This window comes from Sciurus vulgaris (assembly GCF_902686455.1).
Source record: "Sciurus vulgaris genome assembly, chromosome: 4".
In the NCBI taxonomy this organism is placed as follows: domain Eukaryota; kingdom Metazoa; phylum Chordata; class Mammalia; order Rodentia; family Sciuridae; genus Sciurus; species Sciurus vulgaris.
Window position 1 is genome coordinate 132,539,058 of NC_136464.1, and position 23,931 is coordinate 132,562,988.

General features: G+C 34.4%; 1 protein-coding gene across 12 annotated transcripts in view; it reads left to right on the forward strand.

The window, feature by feature from the left end:
• The window catches only part of LOC306659680 (uncharacterized protein), a 118,466-nt gene that overhangs the window by 78,512 nt on the left and 16,023 nt on the right, over positions 1 to 23,931 (forward strand). For 5 of the 12 annotated variants that reach the window (XR_013763375.1, XR_013763376.1, XR_013763378.1 and 2 more), the window contains 2 exons: positions 17,457 to 17,549; positions 18,523 to 18,634. Coding sequence is in view for 2 of the 12 variants with exons in the window: in XM_079137352.1 (XP_078993478.1) it covers positions 18,523 to 18,718 (196 nt within the window). In the remaining 10 variants the exon portion in view is untranslated. Of the gene's footprint in view, positions 1 to 8,460; positions 11,459 to 17,456; positions 17,550 to 18,522; positions 20,856 to 23,931 lie in introns of those variants that run through there. The other 7 variants (XR_013763372.1, XR_013763373.1, XR_013763374.1 and 4 more) reach the window with 3 other exon arrangements.

The window sequence follows — 23,931 nt, forward strand, 5'->3', positions numbered from 1 at the left end:
TAGGATGAAGTTAAGCCACTGGGTTAGAGCTTCACCTTAGTAAGTAATCTTATTTCAAAGTAATTTTACGCTCATTATCGTGTAACTCTAATGTTTTTATTTATATAATGCTTTATGAAACTCTGCCATATGGGTTATTCTTCAAAGCAGTGTTTACAGCTGGACTGTTCAGGATTCAATTTTCTTATTGTATCTGGGAGGAGAGTTTTGCCTGCCATCCCTCCATGTGGCACACATTCCAATCTCTTCAATGCCTGGTCTTCAAGGTCAAAACCAAATATCACCACTTGGAAAGGTTACCAGCTCCCTTTGATGAGCTCTTGCTTCTTTGAGTTGCTCTAGAACTTTCTACATACTCGTATTATTATTCTTATTTCATTTCCATGTAATTATCTATTTCCTTATCTTTTTCTCCCTCTCACTTTCTTTTTCTTTCTTCCTCTTTCTCACCAGACCACTTGCCAAGAAAGCATTCTGAACCAAAGTTTGATTACCTTTGCACCTAAGAATAGTGGTGTCTCAGCTGAGGAAGGGTCCATAGACTTGTCCCTCAAATTCTATTCAAAGATCCAAGGTACTTAATGCACATGACTGGGTTCCTGTCACATCATAACTCAATCCTGAAGTTAGAATCAAGGAAAGAAAACCAGACAGCTTAAATAAGTCCCGGAAGAAAGCAGTTAGAAAAGGTGAAGAGAGAACATAGCCCAAGATTTCTTGATTGTGGGTGCTAAGGGCTTTCCCTGAAGTTCAGTCTGTTTTATTTTAGTCAAGAGATAGTTATTACAGGGATCTCACCTAGGAACCTTTCAGTTTATCCATTGTATTTTAAAATATGCCTAATTGTGTCTTATGAAATGTGCTATTCACTAAGCCTGTTATACACAATTGTGATACACTTCTTCCCTTTCATCTGTTTAAGAAATGCAGTGAATGAGCTTTATTAACTCCAGTATCCCACAACTGTCTGCATTGTCATTATCTATGACATTTTGCCTTTTTTTCTCAGATCTCTTTAGAAAGCATTCATGGCTGAATCAGTTTTATCTACTGTTGAATTTAAAATTTGCTGAGACCATTTTAAATGCATTGTGATAGTGCAAATAGGCAACATTTACCTGATTCCCTTCATCCTCTAATTTTGTCAGTTGGCTGAAAAGAGCTATTGATTGTATTGCATACAATTTGCTCTTTATAGAACCATGCTAGTTAACTTGCTTAGGATTCCATCATCTTCCAGATGTTGATAAACTTCATCTTGTTGGGCCTGCTTTATTATTTTCCTGTTGGCATTAGACTTACCAGGCCATCATTTTCAGGTTCACTTTTCTTGCCTTTTGTAAAAGATATACTGGCTCCTATGAACTTGGAGATTCTCTCTAATATACAATGGATACAACAGCAACTGAGCTTCTGTTGTTTGAGGCTTACACATTACATTAAGTGCAACTATTATAGAATAGTCTCTTAAAATGCACACACTGTGGGAGATTGACTTAACTGGAATATTTTAATGACAATTTGCTTTTAATCATGTTGCTTTATATGGTAATAACATCATGAGTATATGAAGAGCCAGTAAGAAGGGGAAATATTGAAATAGGGTCGGGGGAATGGAAGAGGGAATAAGAGACAAATGAAAGGGCGCTTATATCAACTTTTGTCCATTTGGAATAAAATGGACTCCTGGTTTTTTTTTTTTTTTTTTTTTTTTTTTTTCAAGGAAGAGCTCTTCATCTCTTCATTAAGTATAATTTTTCTACCTCAGCCCCCATAATCTTGCCTATAACTGTAGAACAAAAATTAAATACAAAATTATAATCTATATTACATTTAAAAAGGGAATAATATGTAATTCACGAATCAACTTTAGGGCAAGTGATACTGGAAAAATATGTGTAATTTTAAAATGCTCTATGTTTCCCAGAAAAAAGAGTATGGATTTTCTGCAATGATTATAACTAATAATTACTGGGCACTTATTGCATGTCAGGGATTTTATGTGCACATTCTCATTTAATTCTCATATACTTATAGGATAGATGCTGTTATCCACAGTTTATCTCGAAGTCACAGAGAGGCTACTTGCTCTGTGAAATAAAACCAGTAGATAGGGAGGCAGGGACTCAGATCGGGGAGCCTGCTCTTTAGCCCTACCAAGGTTTCACCTTATGCCCCACAGGGCGAATTCTCTTTTAAGGGGTCTTTGTTTTCTGTTAGAACCCCAGAGGCATCCAGCCTCTGATCTTGTACTTACATTCTCCTGATCTGTCTTGTTTCATTTGTTTATTTGTTGTTTGTTAAACATAGCCTTCCAGACCATAATATTTAAAATGAACTTATTGCATAATGAAAGTGATATTCATGAAAACTTGTAGAAGAGATTCAAAATCATCTTAGTTGAGCAGGTATTCTTAATGTAAGAAAATTAAAAATGCAATGAAACTTTTCTGATTTAAAATTAACAAATACAAATGCTTTATGGTATTTTTGGCAGGGTAGGGAATGCTAAACATATTGTCTCAATAAAAACAAATCCTTATTTAGTATGTAGAGTTTGGAAATTACCCTGCTGGGTATGATAAAATACAAAAGCCATGTAACGTTCTATTCAGTCTTTGTTAGATATTTTGTATTTTTATTCAGTCATTTATCCACATATTCTTACATTCTTTGATGAATATTTACAAGAGCCCATAGAGTGCCAGTTAGCTACAAGATACTGACTTCACTGTCATAAGAACAGGATGACAATATACTTATTATAGGAACAACTATAGTGATCTAGAATTGAGAGGAAAATCTAGGTATTTTATGGTCAGTGAACACTGGTCCTTGTAAATAATTTCTAATATTTTCTTTTCAGTTCAAAAGTTTACTTTTCTAGAACATACATGTCATATGATGATTTTCTGTTTCAACCAAGAGCACGACATTTAATGAACAATTATTGCTAAAGTATATTATTTTTGGCTAAATGATGAGAATGGTTTTATCAATAAAATGATAGAATATACCTTTCTCCTTTTAAGATTCTGGTAATACTTTCATAGAACAGATGCATGCTTACAAAGAAGTTAAGGTCACCTTACCACACAAATATATTGGAAGTCATTCTTAGGTGGTGCTAGGAGTTGGGATTTAATACCTACTGTGAAATTAACTATCTGGTAAAAGTAGCATGCTTTTCATAGAAAAAAATGTTCAATTTCAATTACTGAGATCTTGGATTATGAATGAAGAGGCTGTTATGAAGATGTAATAAGTTTATCATAATTTTCAACAACCTAATTTGCTATCTTTTGTGTATATTATAATTTGGCACTTTAAAGTTGGCCTAGAATACTTATAAAAACTTTCTGCCATTATATAATTATTTATCAATCTGATCCATTAAAATTATGCCTCAAACCTTAATTAGGAACATAAGTATAATTTTCTAACATGTGAGATTTTAGAGCATTAGTGTTATTTATTTTCATTTTTCTTCTCCACAGGAGTAGACAGAATCCATTGGTTTAATTACACTGGTGAAGATAGTAAATTATTTTTCATGGTTTTTATCATTCCTCAATATTTTGTTTACATGAATAAACTTATTAAGACATTTAATTTGTAAGTACAAAGACTCCCATAAGCCACTCTTTACAGCCTCCATCTTTTATTCCCTTTGTGAAAATGTAAAGTCCTCACAGCTGCTTTAGAGATATAAAAAGCCCCGATTTGTTTGAAAAAGCTTCAATGCGCATAGGCAGTGTTTAAAGAGGCTTTGGCAAAATAAAAAGTAAAAAGCTTTTAAAGCAGCTGTAGGGATTCTGTCAACTGAGAAGCGAGTCCAAGATGGCAGTGTACATTGGAAATCCATCCAGCTTGGGTCATCAGTTACTTCTTGAGGTTGGTCTGACAGCTGGGGTAGTCTTGTTATTGCCTCAGGGCCCTTACTGACCAGATTAAATTCAGTCCTATCCCCAGGGTTCTCCAAAATGCTTAGCTGAATAACTGTAGTGGTCTAATTTAAGGAAAAAAGCCAAATAACTATCTGCTCAGTTACATATATTTGGCTAAGGCAATAAAAATTGATTTCTAAGATGTTGGAAGGTCTTCTTAATCATGAAAGAGAATTAAAAATTGTGAAGTTATATTTTTATTTAATATTTAAAATATTTTTTCACTTTGAAGTATTATTTTGGTTCTTTCTAAAAAATTATCTTATGCATATATATACAGTTTCAATTAACAATAAGAAAATGGATACTAGTTTCCTTAGTCTGTATTTGCTAAATGGTGATTTTTGCCCTGTGTTAGATAGACACTGTGAAAGATGTAAAAAGTCTATAGGCCAACTCCCTGCCTTCAAAGATAGTGTGTTCTCTTTGAGGGAGAAAGGAAATACATATATGAATAATTAAATAGCAATGGAAGGAAGTATAAAAATGTACTGATTTCCTTACACCATAAAAAGTATTGAACTACATACTAAGTGATTTACATATATGTAGTGATCTTCTTAGAATGTTGCAGTAGAAAATGGAATGATGTATAGAACATTCCGATTTTGAAAAAAATCAGTATTTAACATCTAATATTGTTATTTACTAGTTGGTTTACTTTGATTTCCATGAGATAAATCCTACTTTGTAAGGTTATTTCAACTATTGAGAAAATAAAGGTCATGTGTCAGGCTTAAATTTGGACCTGAGATTTTTTAAAATGAGATAAATTATTCCCAAGTATGCTGGTAGTGGGGATTTAGTATCCACCATGCAATTAGCTATCTAGAAAAAATAACATGCTATTCTTAGAAATAGTACATTTAATTTCAGTTACACACACATGTGAGGAGGACCATGTAGGTTTGGGGTCTTTTTCTGAGTCCTCTTTGTCAAGAAAAATGTTTTAAACTACTTGCAGTTACTGTGACAAAATACCTGAGAAAATCAATTTAAGGGATGAAAGATTTGTTTTGGCTCACAGTTTCAGTCCATGGTTACTTAGCCTATCACTTTTGTCAGTGGGGATGTAGAATATCACAGTGAGTAAAACATTGTTGAGCAAAGCTGCTCACCTTATGGTAGCTTGAGTGAGAAAGGAAAAGACCAGGATCCCAATACTCCTTCAGTGAGCTAACTTCCTCCATATTAGTTCTCACTTTTAAAGGTTTCACTACTTTCCAGTATTACCACAGGCTGGTGATGAAACTTTTAAATGCATGACCTTTGGGGAACAGTTAAGATTCAAACTACACAAGCAACAACCAAGAAAAGAATGTGGAAAGGGATTATCTAAATGTGAGTATGGAAGAGGATTTTTGGAAGTGAGGAAGAATGAGATATGGAAAATCCTGTGGTAGTTCAGTGCTACTCAAAATTGATTGGGGTACCATTTTAGCTCATGAACTGCTCATACTGAAATTAACATAGAAACTGAGATTTCACTGGTTGGAAGTGAGAAATTTCATGTCTGTGATTTAATATGAAATGTTGGGGCTGTATTTCTAATGTCTTCATAGATTTTTTTCTTTTTCTTCTAAAAATTTATTTTCATTGAAATTTATAGTTGAGTCAGTCTGCAATTAGAACCTCACCTTAAATAGTTTGATAAGTTCTGTTCTTTTAGATAATTTCAATTCCATTAATTGCAAGTTGACATTTGGCACAGCAATTTTTAAATTTTTAAATCAACTGTGAAATTTCTCCTGCTTTTTGATTGTGCTATGCATAATATGTGTTTTTCAGGATGATGTGGGCTGTTGGGGCTTTGAGGACTTCATAGTGTGAGTCTGTCTGTGACTTACTGAATGAAGGCCTTCTGGGAAGCAGGAAATATAGAGGGTTTTTAAATTTTTTTTTTATTTAACCAGTATCTAAGATAAGATGAAAAACTTGTAAACAAATCAGCAAAAGTTTAATCATAAAGAACATCACAGCAGCAAGGGAATAAATAGCAGTTGTCCAACAAACAACAGGGAGGCAAATGCCAGGCCCTCTAGAATACTCATAGGATCATGGACACGTTGATTCGAGTTGAGTGATGCTACTCAGGTAAATACCAGCAGTCAGCATTTCCTTCTCTGGTGACTTACATGCCCCAGTCTTAAACTCTGGTAAATAACTTGAGGGAAGTGAGGACCAGAGAAGACACCTGGGGCATTGTAGGTAAACCAGGTGGGCAGGGCAGGAAAGCTATTGACAAACAGAAGTCTTGTCAGCTGCTTTCATTTCCTCCTAACTTCTAGCTGCTTTTCCTTTATTTGTGTGAGTGTATGAGTGTCTGTGTAAAAAGTTCCCAGGCACAAATGACAATGGACTCCTAGATTGTAGGTGTCAGGAGCCCATGATGAGGTATTTTTGGTATTGGTGGCTGAGAGTTAGGAAAGCCGGCTCTAACTAGACACTGTCAGTGTTTAGATGGCAAGTAAATTGTCAATGGATGCCTAATTATTTTACTTTATCTTTTTCACAGAAAGAAAATGTTGCACAAAATAGTTTGTTAATTTTAAACTTTTATTTTTAGAAAGAATATTTTATAACTTTAAAACTTATTTGCAAATACTTTTATATTTGGGACCTGCTCCCCCTACCCCCCGGCCCAGGGCTCCATCTTGAATAACATGAAAGGCAGAATGACTTTATTTTGGAAGTCCTAGAGAATTGAGTGGTTGTTTATTTTTTTTTAATTTTTAAAAAAAGATTTTTTGAGATCATTGTAGATTTGCATTCAGTTGTAGGAAACAACAGAGATGTTCTAGGGACCCTTCAATCTGTCCCCCCCAAAAGTAATAAACACTTTGCATAAATGTAAGGTTGACTGAGTTGATATCACAATGAGGAAACAGATGTTGACACAGTCCGTACCAATTTTACATGTGCTGCTTTGTGTGTATTAATTCCATGCAATGTTAGCACATCCGAGCTTTGGGTGACCACCATCAGAGTCCTAATACAGAACACTCGCATCCCAGGGTCCCTCATGCTGTCTTTTCATAGCCAAAGCAATTTTACTCCCTCTGCTCCCTCACTCTTAACCCCTGGCAAGCACTGATCTGTTTCCATTTATTATTTTTTCTTTTCAATACTGTGACCTACGGAAAACCGCTGCTGCTGCCGGGGCTGCTTCAAGCGGCTCCGCTTATGGAAAACCGCGACTTCTTTGCCTGGACTGCTCCAAGTGGCTCCGCTTAGGGAAAACTGTGGCTTCTTTGCCTGGCTTGCTCCAAGCAACTCGGCGCCACTTCTCGTGCTTACGACCGACCAGCAGGAGAGAAGACACGTACACTTCAGAGGTTCATGAAGCAGCTTCCCCTTTATTCAAATAACAGCCTCAATATATAAGCAGTCTCATGCATAAGCAATTGTAACCAGATATGTCCATCCAATCCTGTTAAAGGTCAAGCGATCACTGGCTCAAGCATACATGTAAAGTATATCTGTCCACGTGCTAGGCGGCAGAACTGATTATCATACAGCCAATGGTAAACGCTTTCTGCCCTTCTCCAGGCATAATCAGGACGCTGTTTGCTCTCTGCCAGTCGCCATCTTTAGATACACGTGGTGTAACCCAGGGCCCCCGTTTCGCCTGCCACAGTGACCTAAATGGAATCAGACATTATGCAAGATTCTGTGATTGGCTTTTTAATTCAGCATTATTCTCTTAAGATCCAGTTGTATCAATAGTTCATTCCTTTTTTATTGCAGAATAGCATTCCATGGTGTGGATATACCACAGTTTCTTTGCATCATTCACTCACTGAAGGACAAATAGATTATTTCCTTAGAGTCTTTCCCTTATAAATGCAAAACTCTCCTTTATTATCTTCCTTTAAAAATGTAGTATACACTTACTGAGCACTCACCTGTACCAGATGGTGTGCTAAACATTTTTCATATAGCAATTTATTTACAGAACAATTTTATGCAGAGGATGCTGTTATTATGCATGGGAACAATAAGTTTCAGCAAGTTAAATAAGTCTGCCAAGGTCACAGAGTGAGTGAACTATAGAACTGGAGAGGGAACTCAGGATATTTGATTGTGGCACCTAACATTTGATTTCTTCTTTTTCCATAGTAACCAATTAAGTGCAGTTATAATTTTATGTTTAATTGCTTTTAGTTTATCCAATGTATAATTTCATGTATTTGTACAAAATTTCTGAATACATAAGTAAATAATGGAAAGAGACATTAAAACATATCTGATATATAAACAGATAAATATTTACTTAAATCACTGTTTATTATTTGTAAATGCCAATCTAATATCATTATCTCATGAAGAACTTAGTAATGCAAAGGGAGTTGTCAGTATTCTTCTTTTAGTCTATTCCTTGGCCTCAAGTGCTCAAAGAATTTTGGAATGGGAGGAAGAGAATGTGTGCGAAGGGGCAGAGGGATAAGTGTAGAACCCGAGTCAAATTTACAATGTCCTATATCTGCCCTGAATTGTTTCTATTCTATTTCAGATAATCTTGCCTATACTAGAAGAGATGACCAGATTGTCCTGGGAGAAATGGACTTCTCAGAATCTGGAGATTAATCTCTTTCTGAACCCAACTTTACCTGCTTAGTGAATATTCTTGGTTGGAAGTACTAGCAGCAATCTCAATTCCTGTTTAGAGTAGCACTATATAGGCAGCAAGCAAAACTTTCCCCTTTGCCAATGCGATGGCACCCATGAATTGTGGGTAGCATAATCCTCCAAACCTTAAAGAAGCTACCCATTTTTAGAGATGGCATTGTGGCCGCTACTGGGAAACAGGTTTGTCATTTTTCTGGAGAAATTTGGATAGACTTCTTACAGCATGTCTTAATGCGCTTAGGCAGTGATAAAGAATAGACCTCAGATTGGGTAATTTCTAAACAATAGGCATTTGTTGCTCACAGTTGTGAAGGTTGGGAAGTCCAAGATCAAGGTGCCAGCAGATTTGGTGTCAGATGAGGGTTCCTTCTCTGCTTCAAAAACGCCATCATTTTATTTGTCCTCACATGGTAAGAGGAACAAAATGCTCTGTAGGGTCTCAATTATAAGGTTGTGAATCCTAGTCATGCAGGATGAATCCTCATGAACTAATCACCTCCCCAAAGCACTACTATCTAATACTAGTGGGGTTTAGTGGAGCATAAAAATTTGTGGGCACCAGTCATTCAGAACATAGCAGGCCACTTCCAAAGCAAGGAAGTTGAGACCTGCATGCTTAGTGGAAATTGAGGAAACAGTGGTAAGGAATAGGAAGTGAAGCAGGGAGGCACAACAATTATGTGAACAATATGGTGGGAGCAATTTGTGCTACACCTTGAGAAGAACTGTGGAGTCCACTGTTCCATGACAAAAATAATGAAGGTTGTCACTAGTTATGACATGGGGAATACAAGATCAGCAGGAGAACAGGAACTCATTCAGTTCCTCTCTTCTTTTCTACCTCTTTTGATACTTAAGGCAATAATAATGGTCCCAGATAGGTCTTGAGTTGATAATTCCAACAACGAATTTCCAATAAGATTTATAAAAAGTCCAAGCGTTGTGTGCCCTTGTATAAAACACATACATACACATATAATGGACCAGGAGGAAAGAGATCTTGGCTCTAGTTCTGATTTGCAAAGGCCTTCCGACAAGTCACTTTATTCCACAGGGTCCTTGCATGCATAATGCAAGGATAATTTGGGGATAATTTTTCAACATTAAAATGTTTTAACTTTGTGCAAAACACTAAACATATCCATGTTCTTTTAAACTATCACATTTCATTACTAATATTATTGTTATTTACATTGAACAATTAACATTTCAACATTACTTTTTAAATATTTATCCAAAGATGCATATATCAAAATTACTTTTTAAATGTTTATATAAAGGTACACACATGCAAACACACATATATAATTTAGCAAATATGTCAAGAACATTCTTTTGGCTCACGTGCCATTAGCAGCTTTAAATATTTGTGTTGGTTAAATCTACCCAGATAAATGTGGTGTTTTGTTTTGTTATGACGTGTTTCCTCAGATTTCAGCTGTGAAAGTGAGAGTGCAGACAGGAAAGGTAGAGGTGAGGCCATCTGACTGAACGCTGCTAAGCAAGGTGAAATCCATTTGTTTAACAGGACGCCCTACATAGTAAGTGGAGGAAAAAAAGGACACAATGAGATTTGAATAGACAAGAAGCTCCAGTGGTCCCTCTGCTCAAATATGCTGCCTCTACAAAAACTCAAAGATTAGAGTGGAGGTTCTTTCCGAAGAAAGAAGGAAATGCTTCATCTATTGCTTATTGCAACACTCCTAGCCACACCTCTAACATCTAGAGGTGATGTTAGGCAGCTGATTGGGGAAGAGGGAAGGGAGGAAGAGACAATAAGGAAACCCACAGGGCCCTGCAGCCTGCAGAGGTCAGGCCTTAGGTGCCTTCCACTCAGGGCTTCCCTAGTACTTTTTTTAAATGATCAACGAATACCAGCTTGAGGGAACCACCCCAGAAAAAAAGCGCCTCTATTGTCATTCTGTCCTAACATTAGATATAAATTGCCACTGATAAAAATAACTTCACAGGAAAATTACTCCAGAGGAAGAAATTCATTGTCTAACTCAAGAAAACAATTTCATCTGAATCTGTATAAAAGCAATAATCTTCAACAAAAAACTTCTTTCAACACTAAACTCATTTTACTAGATTTTCAGCATCTAACCCGGGCAATATGTCTTTTGTGCTTATTAAAAGAAAAGCTTTGACGTGCTTTTGTTTCCAGATGCTTTACATCTCTTTATTAATTTCAGTTAAAAAAAGAAAAACTCTCACAAGCTGTCATTTTTTTTTTCTTTCAAATCTTAACAGGCTTTATTTTTTTTTTCTTTAAATCCTGGGTGGATATTCTGATAAGCTTCAATGAATAATTTGTAATAGTAAATTTTGACTTTGGTATTTACTTAGGCTTATTTATTACTGATCATTTCACCACTTGGAAGACCAAAGCAATTCATAAACACTGAGATGAAGACAGAATACAGGGAAATATTTCTATCTATGAAAGAGTCAATTGTTGTAATAATGCTAGCATAAATTGACATAATGTTAACAGTAAACAAATTATCTATTTATTAAATGTCTAATAAAAGAAGTAGGACAACTATTATTTATTTTTATTACAGCTAAAGAAACAAATTCAAGGAGTGTAATCAGCAAGGCACATAATTATGATTCCAGAAGAATCTAGAACTTGTGCTCTTGATTGAATTATCTGTCTTTTCTTTTAAACTCTTTATTTATAAATTTAGTTTTTAGTCTTGTGAATAAATTAAGATAACGGTGGACCACTGAGACATATTGGGATAATTGATTTGTAATAGCTGGTTAAAACTGAAGCATCTGTTGTGCTACAAAGAGGAATCCTCAAAATGGTAACCAAGAATCCTGTCACCCTTAGCCATTTTGAGAATGCAAGAGGGTGAAGAAAATGAAGAGAGAGAGAGAAAGTGACTTGTAAGATCACTCTGGAGAAAGAAGTGATTGTGTGGCTCCCAACTTCATAGGAAGGTAAAAGCTTCTGGTATGTCTCAGGGATTTAGCCTGGAGGAATGGACTTCCTGTGACCCAGTTGGAGCACGGTGGATAGCTCTTCTCCATCATGATTCAAGGCTAAGAGCAGGGAAGTAGAGTGTCACTTTTGGTTTACTGTCATCTTTAAGAATGAATGTGCATTTACCATGACAACATAAGGATGCCACAGGAGAGAAAGAACTAATTAAAATCCTGCCTAAGAGGCCCATTTCACCAACAAGGAGAGGCCCAAGTCTTCTCCTTGTTGGTGTTGGTAAGGGAACACCAACAAGGAGAAGACTCTAATGCCCAAGTTAGCACAGTAATACAGTAATTTAGGAAGGAGGAGGATCAGGGCAAACAGAGAGAGAGAGAGAGAAATAGAAAGATTGTTTTCTTTTTGTTTTTTTTTTCTTTTTGGTAATGGGAGATTGAACTCAGGGACACTTAACCACTGAGCCACATCCCCTGACCTTTTTTTTTTTTTTTTTTTTTTTTAAATTTAGAGACATGGTCTTCCTCAGTTGCTTAGGGCCTCACTAGATTGCTGGTGCTGGCTTTGAACTCTCAATTCTCCTGCCTCAGTCTCCTGAGCTTCTGGGATTACAGTCATGCACAATTTAGCCCAGCTGAGAAAGAAATCATACTTTTCCAACCTCCAGGTTCCAGTCTCAGATGGGTCAGGAGAAAGGGGTTTTCCATCTTTAAATGAGGATTAGAATATTCCACTGTAATGTTTGAATGAAGATTTGAATGAGAATTGGAATGCATTGAACTGGATAATTTTAATTACTGAGATTGTGTGCAATTTTTAAAAACTGGAGTTTTTGTTTTTTAAAATCAGCTTTGAGGTTATTGATTTTGGTGCATTTCTTTCCATTTTTATCTTTGGCTATCATGCACACCGTTTTATATTTTGCATTTGTGTTTTCTTATGATAGACTTATCATAAGTATTTCCATGCTGCTATGTAATCTCCATAATCATCATTTTAATGGCAGCATTGAGCTCTCTATATGTGGGCCATCATTTCCTTTCCCATTTCTGTGCTGTTGGATGCACAGGCTGTTTAGAAAATTTTCAAAATAGCCTTTTCTAGACAGGGTGAGGTGGAGCATGCCTGTAATCTCAGCAGCTTGGGAGGCTGAGACAGGAGGACAGAGAGTTCAAAGTCGGCCTCAGTAATCGCGAGGTGCTAGCCAACTGAGTGAGACCCTGTTTCTAAATAAAATACAAAATAGGGCTGGGGATGTGGCTCAGTGGTTGAGTTCCCCTGAGTTCAATTCCCAGTACCAAAAGAGAAAAAAGAAAGCCTTTTTTATATTGTAAGATTGTTTGTTTATTTAGGATATGGGTTTACTATCACTATGATTATTATGGCAATTTACAAGTATATCTTATAATTTTAAATTATTCTGTTTGTAAATTTCAACTCCTGCTACTACCAAATGTATATGAAAGAAACCTGTATTTTACATGGCCAATATGGTGGGTTAACTTTTTTCAAGAAATGTGCCTATTTAATATGCTAAAATTTTTCATTGTTTTTTTGACTTGCATTTCTTTAATAATTAATGGTGCATGGTGCTCTTCTCATTAATTTTGTTCAGTAGAAAGTATTTCCTGCTTTATTTATTGAAAGTATTCTTCCCAAATGTGGAATGATTAGAAGAATATTAAGAACTTAACAGATACATGGTCAAATAACATAAACAGGTATTACAACTATTAAGTAAACATATGAGGCTATGCTTTCAGTAGTTATCACATAAATGCAAATTAGAACAGGAGTGAGGTTTATCAAGATATTACCTCTTCGTTTGCCATGAAATTGAACCAATCTTTTATTTAACTTTTAATTTATATTAACTTTTTCGCATGCAAGAGTTTTTATTTTTATGAAGGTAAATATGATTATTTGCTCTTTTATGTGCTGGTTTTATTTAGGAAATCATCTTATGAAAAATGCTCAGATCATATTTTTTTCTGATTTTTTAACTCATACTTAATATTTTAATCCCTTAGGAATTAGTTTTATTGTGTGGAATGATACAAACTGAAGATCTACACAGATTCTCCCTTCCCTTTTGACTCTGCCTCCCACCAAATTTCACTAAGACTATTTATCAGATGATTCTTTCATTATTCCTTGATTTATGTTTCTTTTTTTATTATACTGCAATTAATTTGTTTTCAGACACCTTCTCTCTTGCCATAATCTATATTTACCTATAGACAAGTCTGTCAATGTTTTAATTTCTGTGACCAAATACTTTGTTCTACACAAAGAGTTTGTTTAGTTATTTTCTTTTGAAAGAATTCAAACTTTCTCATCTGGTTATTCTTAGAGATGGAGTTTATTTGCTCAACATTCAAAATGGATGCTATTGCAATTTTTGTTCTAATAAAACTAAACCTGCAGGTTAATTTGGGGAGATTTAAAATCTTGACACTATTGAGAAATATAAAATAATAGTGGAAATATATTTTTTCTTAGATACAAGCATAAAATAATTTTTACAGTGTTATCCCTATTTACTTTACTCATAATTCCTGCATAATTTTTTTTGTTGCTATTCCAAATGGGAATTCTTCAATTTGTTATATAGAATTAAACTATTGGTTTTCTTGTGTGTCTTTTACTCTTTAATTTTGCTGAACATTTTTATAAATTCTGTTTTTCAATTGAATAGTTTTCTAGAGGTTCTGCATCATATAATCTACAAGTAACAAAAATATTTTCTTTTGCTATTATGGTTTCACTTATTTTTGGTTATCAAATTATGAAATTTATCAGAATTTTATAATTAATGTTAGTTTTAAAATAGGTTGGAATCTTGTTGGCCTTTCTCCTAATTCAAAGGAAAAGACTTTATCATTCTGCTGGATGTCAGTTTGAAATAAACATGCTAACCGATCTTTCTTTCTTTCTTTTAAAGATTTTAAAATATAAATGGGCATAGTATTTTATCAAATGCCTTCTGTTTTCCTGAATAATGCAATTTTTCTTATTTAACCTTTTTATGTGACACATAGTGTTAATCAGTTTTATAAATGTAATACACTTTTCAGTGCAATACACTTTTCAGAGATGAATATTCTTTGGCATAATAAATTGCTGACTTCTTGTCTTGTTGTGCAAAGCAATCATGGACAACATCACCAGCAAAGCACAGTAGATTTGATACAGGTTTATGGGAAGACATTTACTAGCCCAGACTGTTTCCTTCATATCTTACTGCCCCACAACTTAGGAGATCATTGGTGCACAGTGGCTCATGTGTCAGAGTGAAGTCTGGCTCTGGACTTACCCTATATGTTTATGCAGAAAATCAGGAAGTATGAATGTAGTTATAAAAGATGAGAAGATCACTGATCTGGAAGAAGCCTTTTTTAAAAAGTGGATGGATTCCCAGGACATAGTGGCTGGTGTTGACCATTTCTTACCTTGAGGCAACTCAGGTCTCTTGAACCAGTTCTCCACTAGATCATCAAAAGGGAGAGGAAATGAACCTCTATGGTCATGGAGATTTGTCTCTCTGTTCTCCTACAACTTCATTAACAATGTCACTGTCCAGATTCATCTAGAAAATTGAACTATACTTTTATAATACTTTAAAAAATTTTCCGTATGGTTCTGAATCTTTTTTTTACTCGATTTTATTTGAAATAATAATTATTGCAAGGTTCAGGAATATTTTCATTTGAACCATATGATTAATTTTGAATGTATTTTTGTGGGTCTGACTTTCAATGAAGCAGTTTCTTTTTGTGTTTGGTGTTCTGTTGCACAGAAAATGCTTTGTATGTTATTATCCTTTGCAATAATTTGTAAATGGAAATTTTAATTTTACTATGGGAAATTTAACAATTTTTGTAGATTTCTCAAATTTGCATTAGTGATGCTTTTACAAAAAAAGAGACAACTTTGAACTTCATTTTATGTAAAAGTAAGCATAGTACTTTTGCTCTTTTTTCTCCCTACCTGATGTACTTGTATTAATTTAATCAGAGGTTGCAAACCCTGCTATTTAAAAAAAAAAAAAAAATTGTTCTTTTTCAAAGCATATTTTGTCATTACATCCTTGTTAGTTTCCATAGTTACACCAGTTATTTAGACTTATCAGCATCAATCTTTCTCCCAATAACATTGTGTGAATTCTGAATATTTTTCTTGATGGCTTCTGTGTTTTCTGCTAGTTCTTTCACATCATGACTTTTCAGTTTTACATTGGATTTATTTTCATTTTCTGGATGACAGAGTAACATATTTTATATTGCTTTCCTACAAGTATTTCAGTATTTTTTCTGGAACTCTGAAGCTCTGAGATTGCCCTTCTGTCCTCAAACATGGAAACTACTTGAATGGTGTCTAAATTTTTGTGTCGTCACCTCCCCCAGTATAAACTGCCAAAATCAAATATATTTTTGTATTGTTTTCTGTAAAGAAAAGGGGAAAAATTGAACTCTCTGATGGTAGGTTAATTCTTAGAGGATTACCTGTTTTTCAACTTAGAGTTTTATAACTATTTCTATCCTTTTGGAAATCAAAACAAAGTTAACAGGAACACACTACTTATTACAAGTACCATAAACACAGTGAAATATTTTATTTGCCATTGATATCAGGTCTTTTTTCTATTCTGGAAGGATGGAGATGGCCATCATTTGTAAATTGACTGTATGTCATTTACCTTCCATTTGTATATACTCATTCCGAATTATAGGGTTACATCTCAAGCTTATCCATTTACTCTTGAAAATTTATTGTTCTGCCATGGCAAGTCACCTGTTTGGTGATACCAGGTTTTATTTTAATTTCTGTATTAATAAAAGATTAGGTTTGATCCCTTCTTATTTTTGTCTGTTTCCTAGAAGTATAGTTTACATCTCACTGAGTACATGAGTTAGAAGTTAAATTTTTCCCTCTTTTTTAAAGTAAATCTGTTTCTGGAAAAACATTTATTTTCAACATTTTCAAATGGTACACCATAAAATACACGCAGAAAATTGCATAAAACCACTATAAGTTCATGACAAATTATTTAAACTTACCACCCACATAACTCCAACATAGATTAAAGAATTGCACTTGGCCAACACCACAGATGCCCTTTGCACAACCATATACACAATTTGCAGGGTTCAGTCCAAAATTAAAATAGGGTCACTTGTTCAAAAATATTAAAAATTTCAAGATATCACTAGCAGAGCCTTAAGCCAAATGCAGGGGCCTTCTGAGCATATGTCCTTGCCCAACTGCACAAGTCACATGCCTAACTTTCAAAGATGCCTTGAAGAGCAAATGAGATAATGTGTGTGTAACCAATAGGTTGAATAGGTGTGATGCATGGACTTGCATCAAAATGCAACTTTATATTTTGTTTCCCACAGTCAGGGTAAATTTTCTGCCCTTGGAAGAAAATTCTAGCAGGTTCAAGATTATTATGAAGATTCTTAGTCCTGAAGAAACTTACATCACAAACATTGTCTCAGTTAGATAATTGGAAAGCCTAGTACTAAATAATAACCAGAATGTCTTTTATAGCTTAATCTTTCCTCCCTAAACTTGGGGTGGAGTTTTTCACCTGAAATCACTTGCCGCTCTTTAACTCTGTCTGGATTTAAGTGGGGAAGAGATTAAGAGGATCAGACACTATTGTTTGGTTTTATGACTTAGATCATTGGCTTTGACAGATCTTCCAAGTTGCCTTTCTTTACTTATGGTGTTTCAGTTCAGAAGTTTTCTGCTGGCTTTAACTCTCATTTCCCTTAAGAATGCACCTCAGCCCTGTGATTGCTTGTGATTTCTTTCTAGTTCACGTTATCTACCTCTACCTACTATTGTAGATAGTTTTTGCTTTGGTCTCCTTGGACCTTCAAGCAGCACTATTAGAACCTACACCAGTCTTTTCTCCCTTGTAGCCCACGTGGTCACTATGGAAATGCTCACCACTGCTCCCATACACTCAGGGAGTGCAGTCCCACCCCAACACTTTGGATCTGCCAACCAGTAAGGTGAGCCAGCTGTTCTTTAGCCCTCTCCATTGCCTTGGCCATGGTCTGACATCTGTCCATAGTCTGTAGTGTTGTGTGTAAATCAGGCATTGGTCTTCTGGAGCTCCAAACTTTTGGAAGCTCCCCCAAAGTCTTTGAGTAGTCTTTGAGACCATTCTATCTTTTTCATACCATCTCTCTTTCCCAAACAGTTTTGAGATTAGAAAGAACTCTTAGGAGGGCAAGAGCTGCCTCCAGAGACATATAGTAAAAGCCTCAAAATGACACAGAACTTTGGTTTCAAATTTCAAATGCATAAAGTATGAGGTCATATTGTTATGCGTTTAAAGAAAAACAATGCTTTTTGGTTAGGTTACAAAGACAGTGAAACATGCTGCATAAAACTGACCCTGCATTGTTTCAAAGGACCAAGTAATTCATTTGCTACCCAACCTCACATCACTTTCTGAGCTTTTTGATAGTATAGGGCTACCAACTACCAGTAATACCCAGATTTAAGCTATTTTGGGGCACCTTACATTTACAGTGCTCCTTACCAGTGTTTTGAGTCCTTCTCTGACCGCTTTTTATGAGCTTGAGATTTCTAGGAGTCATGAAGTAGGTTTTCCTCCATTGCCTTGCAAATCCCGCTTAATTTGGGGTGGTAGTTGTTTTACTTCCTCTTTACTAACTGGTGACTCCCTATTGGAGCCTCAGTCCTTCTACTACCTTACAATTTTTAGAATGTTCAATAAATCTAGGTATTTGTCTTCCTCTCTAGGTTCAGAGCATCCCCCCTTATTGATTCATCCTTCCAATGACGAGTAAACCATATGAATTCATTGGAAGAACTGCTATAAACCACTTCACCAGGAACTTGGGTAGAAGAGATATTCCTTTAAGAAGGAAGAAGATGAAAAGTTAAGATGTATCACCTCTAAGACAGTTTTGTGTGCACAGAAGATATTTTTACAATGTCACTTCTTCTTTCTAGGAAAACTAAAAAGATTCATGGATATCCAGGAAGGCAAAGGTGGGAGAACTTATATTTATGCAACTGGATGAATTCCAACGTTCCTGCACAAAGAGGCAGAAAGAAACTTCAAGTAAGACTTTATATGGATCCTCAAGGCAAAATGCAAATTTGGTCGGAGGCAACTGAGCTTCCACCTGGAGATGTGGGACTCTAAGAGCCAGTTAACTTGAAAGTTAGTGGAAGCAGAGATGTGAAATTAAGAGAGTAGTTTCCATAAAGGAGCAGGCTCTCAATCATAACTTATGAATAAGGTTAAAAGAGAGTGGTGTTGAACCCTGGAAGAACACAACATTTTTAAAATCTTTATTTTTTTGTTATTAAAGTGCATAAAAGAGTCTCTTCAAAATAATTTTATGAACATTTTAATAAATTGAAAAGAATTTTCCAAGACATCTTTAACTTTTTTTCACATCAGAAGTCACTATTTAAAACATAAGGAAAATTAATTTTGCATTGTGGCTTTTAATATTAACATTCATTCATCAGTTTAATGCAATGTTTACTTACTGAATAAATACTTCTGAGCCTCTATTCTGTCAGGCACTTTGCAAGAACTAGAGATGAAATAGCAAACAAAAGCAGATAAAGCATTCTTCTCATAGAGCTTGCCTTCTCAAATACAGGGGGGATTTGATAAAAACAATAAACATAAAGATGTAATATTTCATTTAATCATAAGTGCTAAGAAGGAAAATAAATCATAGTAAAAGCAGAGTGAGGAACAAAGAAGAAGCAAAAGAAAAAACAGGGCAAGCGGAGATAAGTTGGTTAAGAAAGTAATGTTTTCTGTAGGAAATTTCACAGGTACCTAAATCCAATGAAGAAGCCATCAGAATAGCCGAAGGAATAATGTCAGGCCATGTTCAAAATATTAATTACAATAATTTAAAAAGAAGCAATCATGACAGCAGAAGCAGCAGGTGCAAGCTATTGGTGAAGACTATATATTTGAGCATCATTCTAAACAATTTTTGTATGCTATACGTCATTGTGAGTTTTTTTTAATGTCCTTAATGGATTTATTGATTGATTGATTGCATACAGGGATGAGTTAGTCATTATGTTTATTTTGAATTATGTTTTAAAATGTAGATTCATGTGCAGACTCATGTATAGCAGATAGAGGTCCTGTGTGCACTTCACCTGGTTTCTTTCAGTGGTGACATGCAAACGGCAAGCACAGTATGAGAAGCAGGATATTGTCATTGATAAAAATCCACTGGATCTTGTTCAGCCTTGGTTAGTGCAAACATACACTCATGTGAATGTGTGCATTTAAGTCTATGAACTTTTACCACATGTAAAGATTTGTGTGACCACCGCCAATTCAAGATACAGAGAGTTCCAGAACTCTAAGAATTCCTCATGCTTCCTTGTGTGGTCGTACTACTTCCCTTTCACCCTTGATGCCAGTTCCTAACTCCTGGCAACCACTAAATTGTTCTCCATGTCTATATTTTTGTCATTTCAATATTCCATGAATGAAAATTTATAGTATGTAATCCTTAAGGACTGCTTTTTCACTCAGCACAATTCACTCAAGATTCATACTAGTTGTTGTATCTATCAATACTTCCTTCTTACTACTGAGTAGCATTCCATGGTATGGCTATGCTATAATTTGCTTAACGATTCACCTGTTGAGGGACACTCATGCTGTTTCCAGGGTTTTGAATTTATAAATGAAGCAGCTAAGAGCATTTGTGTAACATTTTTATGTGTACAGAAGTTTCCTTTTCTCTTGCCCAGTGGTGGAATTGCTGGGTTATATGTTAAGTCATGTTTAGTCTTGTAAAAATCTGACAAACTGTTTTTCATATTAGTGCCATTTTACATTCACAGAACCAATCTATGAGAAATTTAATATCACTGTATCCTTGTCAACTATTAGTATTGTCATTATTGGTAATTTTAACTGTTTTAGAGGGTGTTACTTTTTTTTTTTAAAATTAGTGTTCAATTTACTAAACATATTCAAAAGACCATTTAAGTATTTTAAGTATGCTAGTGCAGCTTATGTGACTTCGATATGCCTAGAAAATTTTAGCAATCTACTTAAAGTGTTCTTTTAATAATTGTTGTTCTCATTTACATATTTAGTTAACCACTTTCAACACTTTAAATTTTTTATGCATTAGATATGATTGATTTCCTTTTAAAGTACTTCAATTGTCTGACTAACAAATGAAACTGTTGGAGTACTTAAAAATTATAAATCTAGCATATGATACTTGTAAGTAAAGTGAAATTAAATTTGGCCTAAATGTTCTAATATATCACCTTAAAGCTTTGGAAATTTATTGAGTTTATATAGTTAAACTGAAGTTACAGTTTTATGACAAATGGAAAAAGTAAGTCAATAAAAATAGTCTTTTTAACAGATAGTGTTGGAACAATTGGATATCAATAGCCAAAAAAATAAACTTTGATCTCATCCTTACATATTTTATAAAACTTTACTGGAAATGGGTTCTCATGACCTAAATGTAAAAGACAAAACTACAAAATTTTAGGAGAGAATATGATAGAAAATCTTCATGATAACATCCAGTGACAAGTTTTAGACATGAAACCAAAGGTAGGATTTGTGAAAAAATAAATAAATAAATAAAATAAATAAATAAAAGGCCATAGGTTGAAGTTCATCAAAATTAAAAATAAAGGTCATAAATTGAAGTTCATCAAAATTAAAAACTTTTGCTCTGTTAAAAACCTAAGGTAATGAAAAGACAAGTCACCAGTTGGATGAAAATATCTGCAAATTATATATTTGGTAAAGAATTCAGAACATACATAGAAACCCTCAAAGCAAACAAACAATCCAATTTCAAAATGTACAAGACTTAGACACTTCTCCAAAGAAACCATATAATGGTAAATAAATATATGAAAATATGTTTAAGATCATTAACTATTAGGGAAAGGCAAATTAAAACCATCACAAAGTATCACTGCACATATGCTAAAATGCCAAAAAATTAAAAAATGCTAATCATGTCAAATGATAGTGAGGACATGGAGAAATAGTATCTACAACATTGTTGGTGTAAATATAAAATGAACCATCCTCTCTGGAATTTGGTGAGGTACATTCTTAAAAATACACTTAACCTATGACCCAGCAATACACAGTTTTATTTCTTCCTTTCAACTATGAATACTTTAACTGTTTTCTTTGGTTTTATTGTATATAGGAATTCAAGTCAGATACTGAATAGAAATGAGAGCAGACATCCGTATCTTGTGCCCATTCTTAAAAGAAAAGTATCCAATTTCTCAATATTAACAAGTATGTTAGCTTTAGGATTTTCTAAATATTTCTTTATCAAGTTGAAGACATTCCCTGTACTTCTAGTTTTCTGTGAGTTTTTTTTTTAAATAATCATGAATGGGTGATGGGTTTTATAAAGTTTTTTCTCTATTAATTGATATGATCATGTGATTTTTCTTCTTTATGCTATTGGTATGATATATATCACTTGATTTTCCAATGTTGAACCAACCTTGCATATCTGATATAAATCCCACTTGGTCATTGTGTGTAATTTTTATATAATTTTTAATAGATTCTTGAATTTGATTTGCTAATACTTTCTTGAGGACTTTCCTGTCTATGTTTATAAGAAATATTAATTTGTACTCATCTTCTCTTGTAATATTTTTATCAGGTTTTGTGTTAAAGTAATTCTGATCTCATAGAATGAATTGGAGGTTATTCTGTTCTATTTTCAGGAAATGATGGTAGAAATTTAATACTAGTTCTTCATTGAATTTTTAGCAGAATTCATTGGTGAAACCATCTAGATTTGATGCTTTATGTACTTGGAATGTAATTAATAACTCAATTTTTTAGATGTAAAACTATTCAGGTTACTTTTTTTTGTGTGAGTTTTGGTAGTCTGTGTCTTTTAAAGGATTGATCCATTTTACTTAAGAATAATGTAAGTAAAATTTATGACCCTAGATTTGTTCATAATTTCCCCTTATCATCTATTTAAATTCAGTATTCATTTTTATATTGGCAATTTGAGTTTTCTTTCTACTTTTGAGTTTAGTATAGCTAGTGGTTTATCAATTTTGTTGATCTTTTCAAATAATTGGTTTTTGGTTTTATTGATTTCATCATTTATTTTTCTATTTCCAATTTCATTTATTTTGGCTCTATATTTTAATATTTATTTTTTCTGTCTGATTTAGGCTTAAATAATCAAATCCCAATCTCTTTTTGGGCTTGTGTCCTGGTTTGACCAATGGGATATGTGGGCAGGAATTCTCTTCTCTCAGCAAAGTTCAGCAATCTCTTTTCCCTGGGGAGTTTGCGATTTTCTAATGGAGGCAGTTTTAGGCAGTGTCACTGTGTTCCTGTACCCCTTCCCCTGCCAGACTGTCAAGGGAATGTTTCTCAGCTCTTCATCTTGAATACCTGATGGGGTTCCTGGAGGTAGATTCCATGAAACATGAATGTCCTCCTATGACTGTGGTCACTGAGTTCCACACTCCACCTTCAGGAAATTGTTAAAATTATTTCTTAGTAGTTCTAGTTTATGGCTCCATTGGTTTCTGTTCAAATTTTGGAGATCTTGGTTAATATATTCTTTAGGATTCACCTGTCTCTCCAGATTTCAAGGTGGCAGCTTGCCCATTAACCTCAGTTCTCTAATAGGAAATTGATTTTTAGTTTAGCCAGTTAATTTTGTAAGAATGGCAGTGACAACTTTTTGGCTTTTTACTTGATGCTGAAACCAGCAACTTCCACTGTTTATTTTTCAACATGTCCATATTTAATACTGAATCTATCTCTTTTAAAGATGTTTATTACTAGAGAAAAAATAACTGTTGTGGCTAAATTAGGCTTCCTACCATCTGAAATTTACTCAGGGACCTGGAGTTTCAGATGTCCAAGGAAATCTTTGAACTGACTAGCTTCCCTACTTAGTACTCTATATTTTTATGGCTAGAAATTATGTCCTAGACTTCATAATTTCAAGAGTCCAATGGGCAACTAACAGATCTCCAGTTTACTTCTGTCTTGATGAAATCATGGAAGCCGCTAATTTTCCCAGGTTGATTACTATTTTGAATCTTGCATTTAAAAATACCTGTTAGGATATTTAAATATCTTCACAAGTGGGTCTAAAGGTTTTAACTCAACAGAAATTTTATGACATGTAAATGTGTTTTCTGTCTTATGCTAAACACTTGACTTTGAATCATGCTTTTTCAAAATCTCAACTGTTTACAGGTCTTGAAAATATCATTAACTAGATTTTGGATATTTCTTTTTTTCCTCATTGAAAGTCACAATTTATGAGGTTATGCTGTGAGGTTTTATCAATTCTATGAAGAAATAATATCCCTATTTCCACA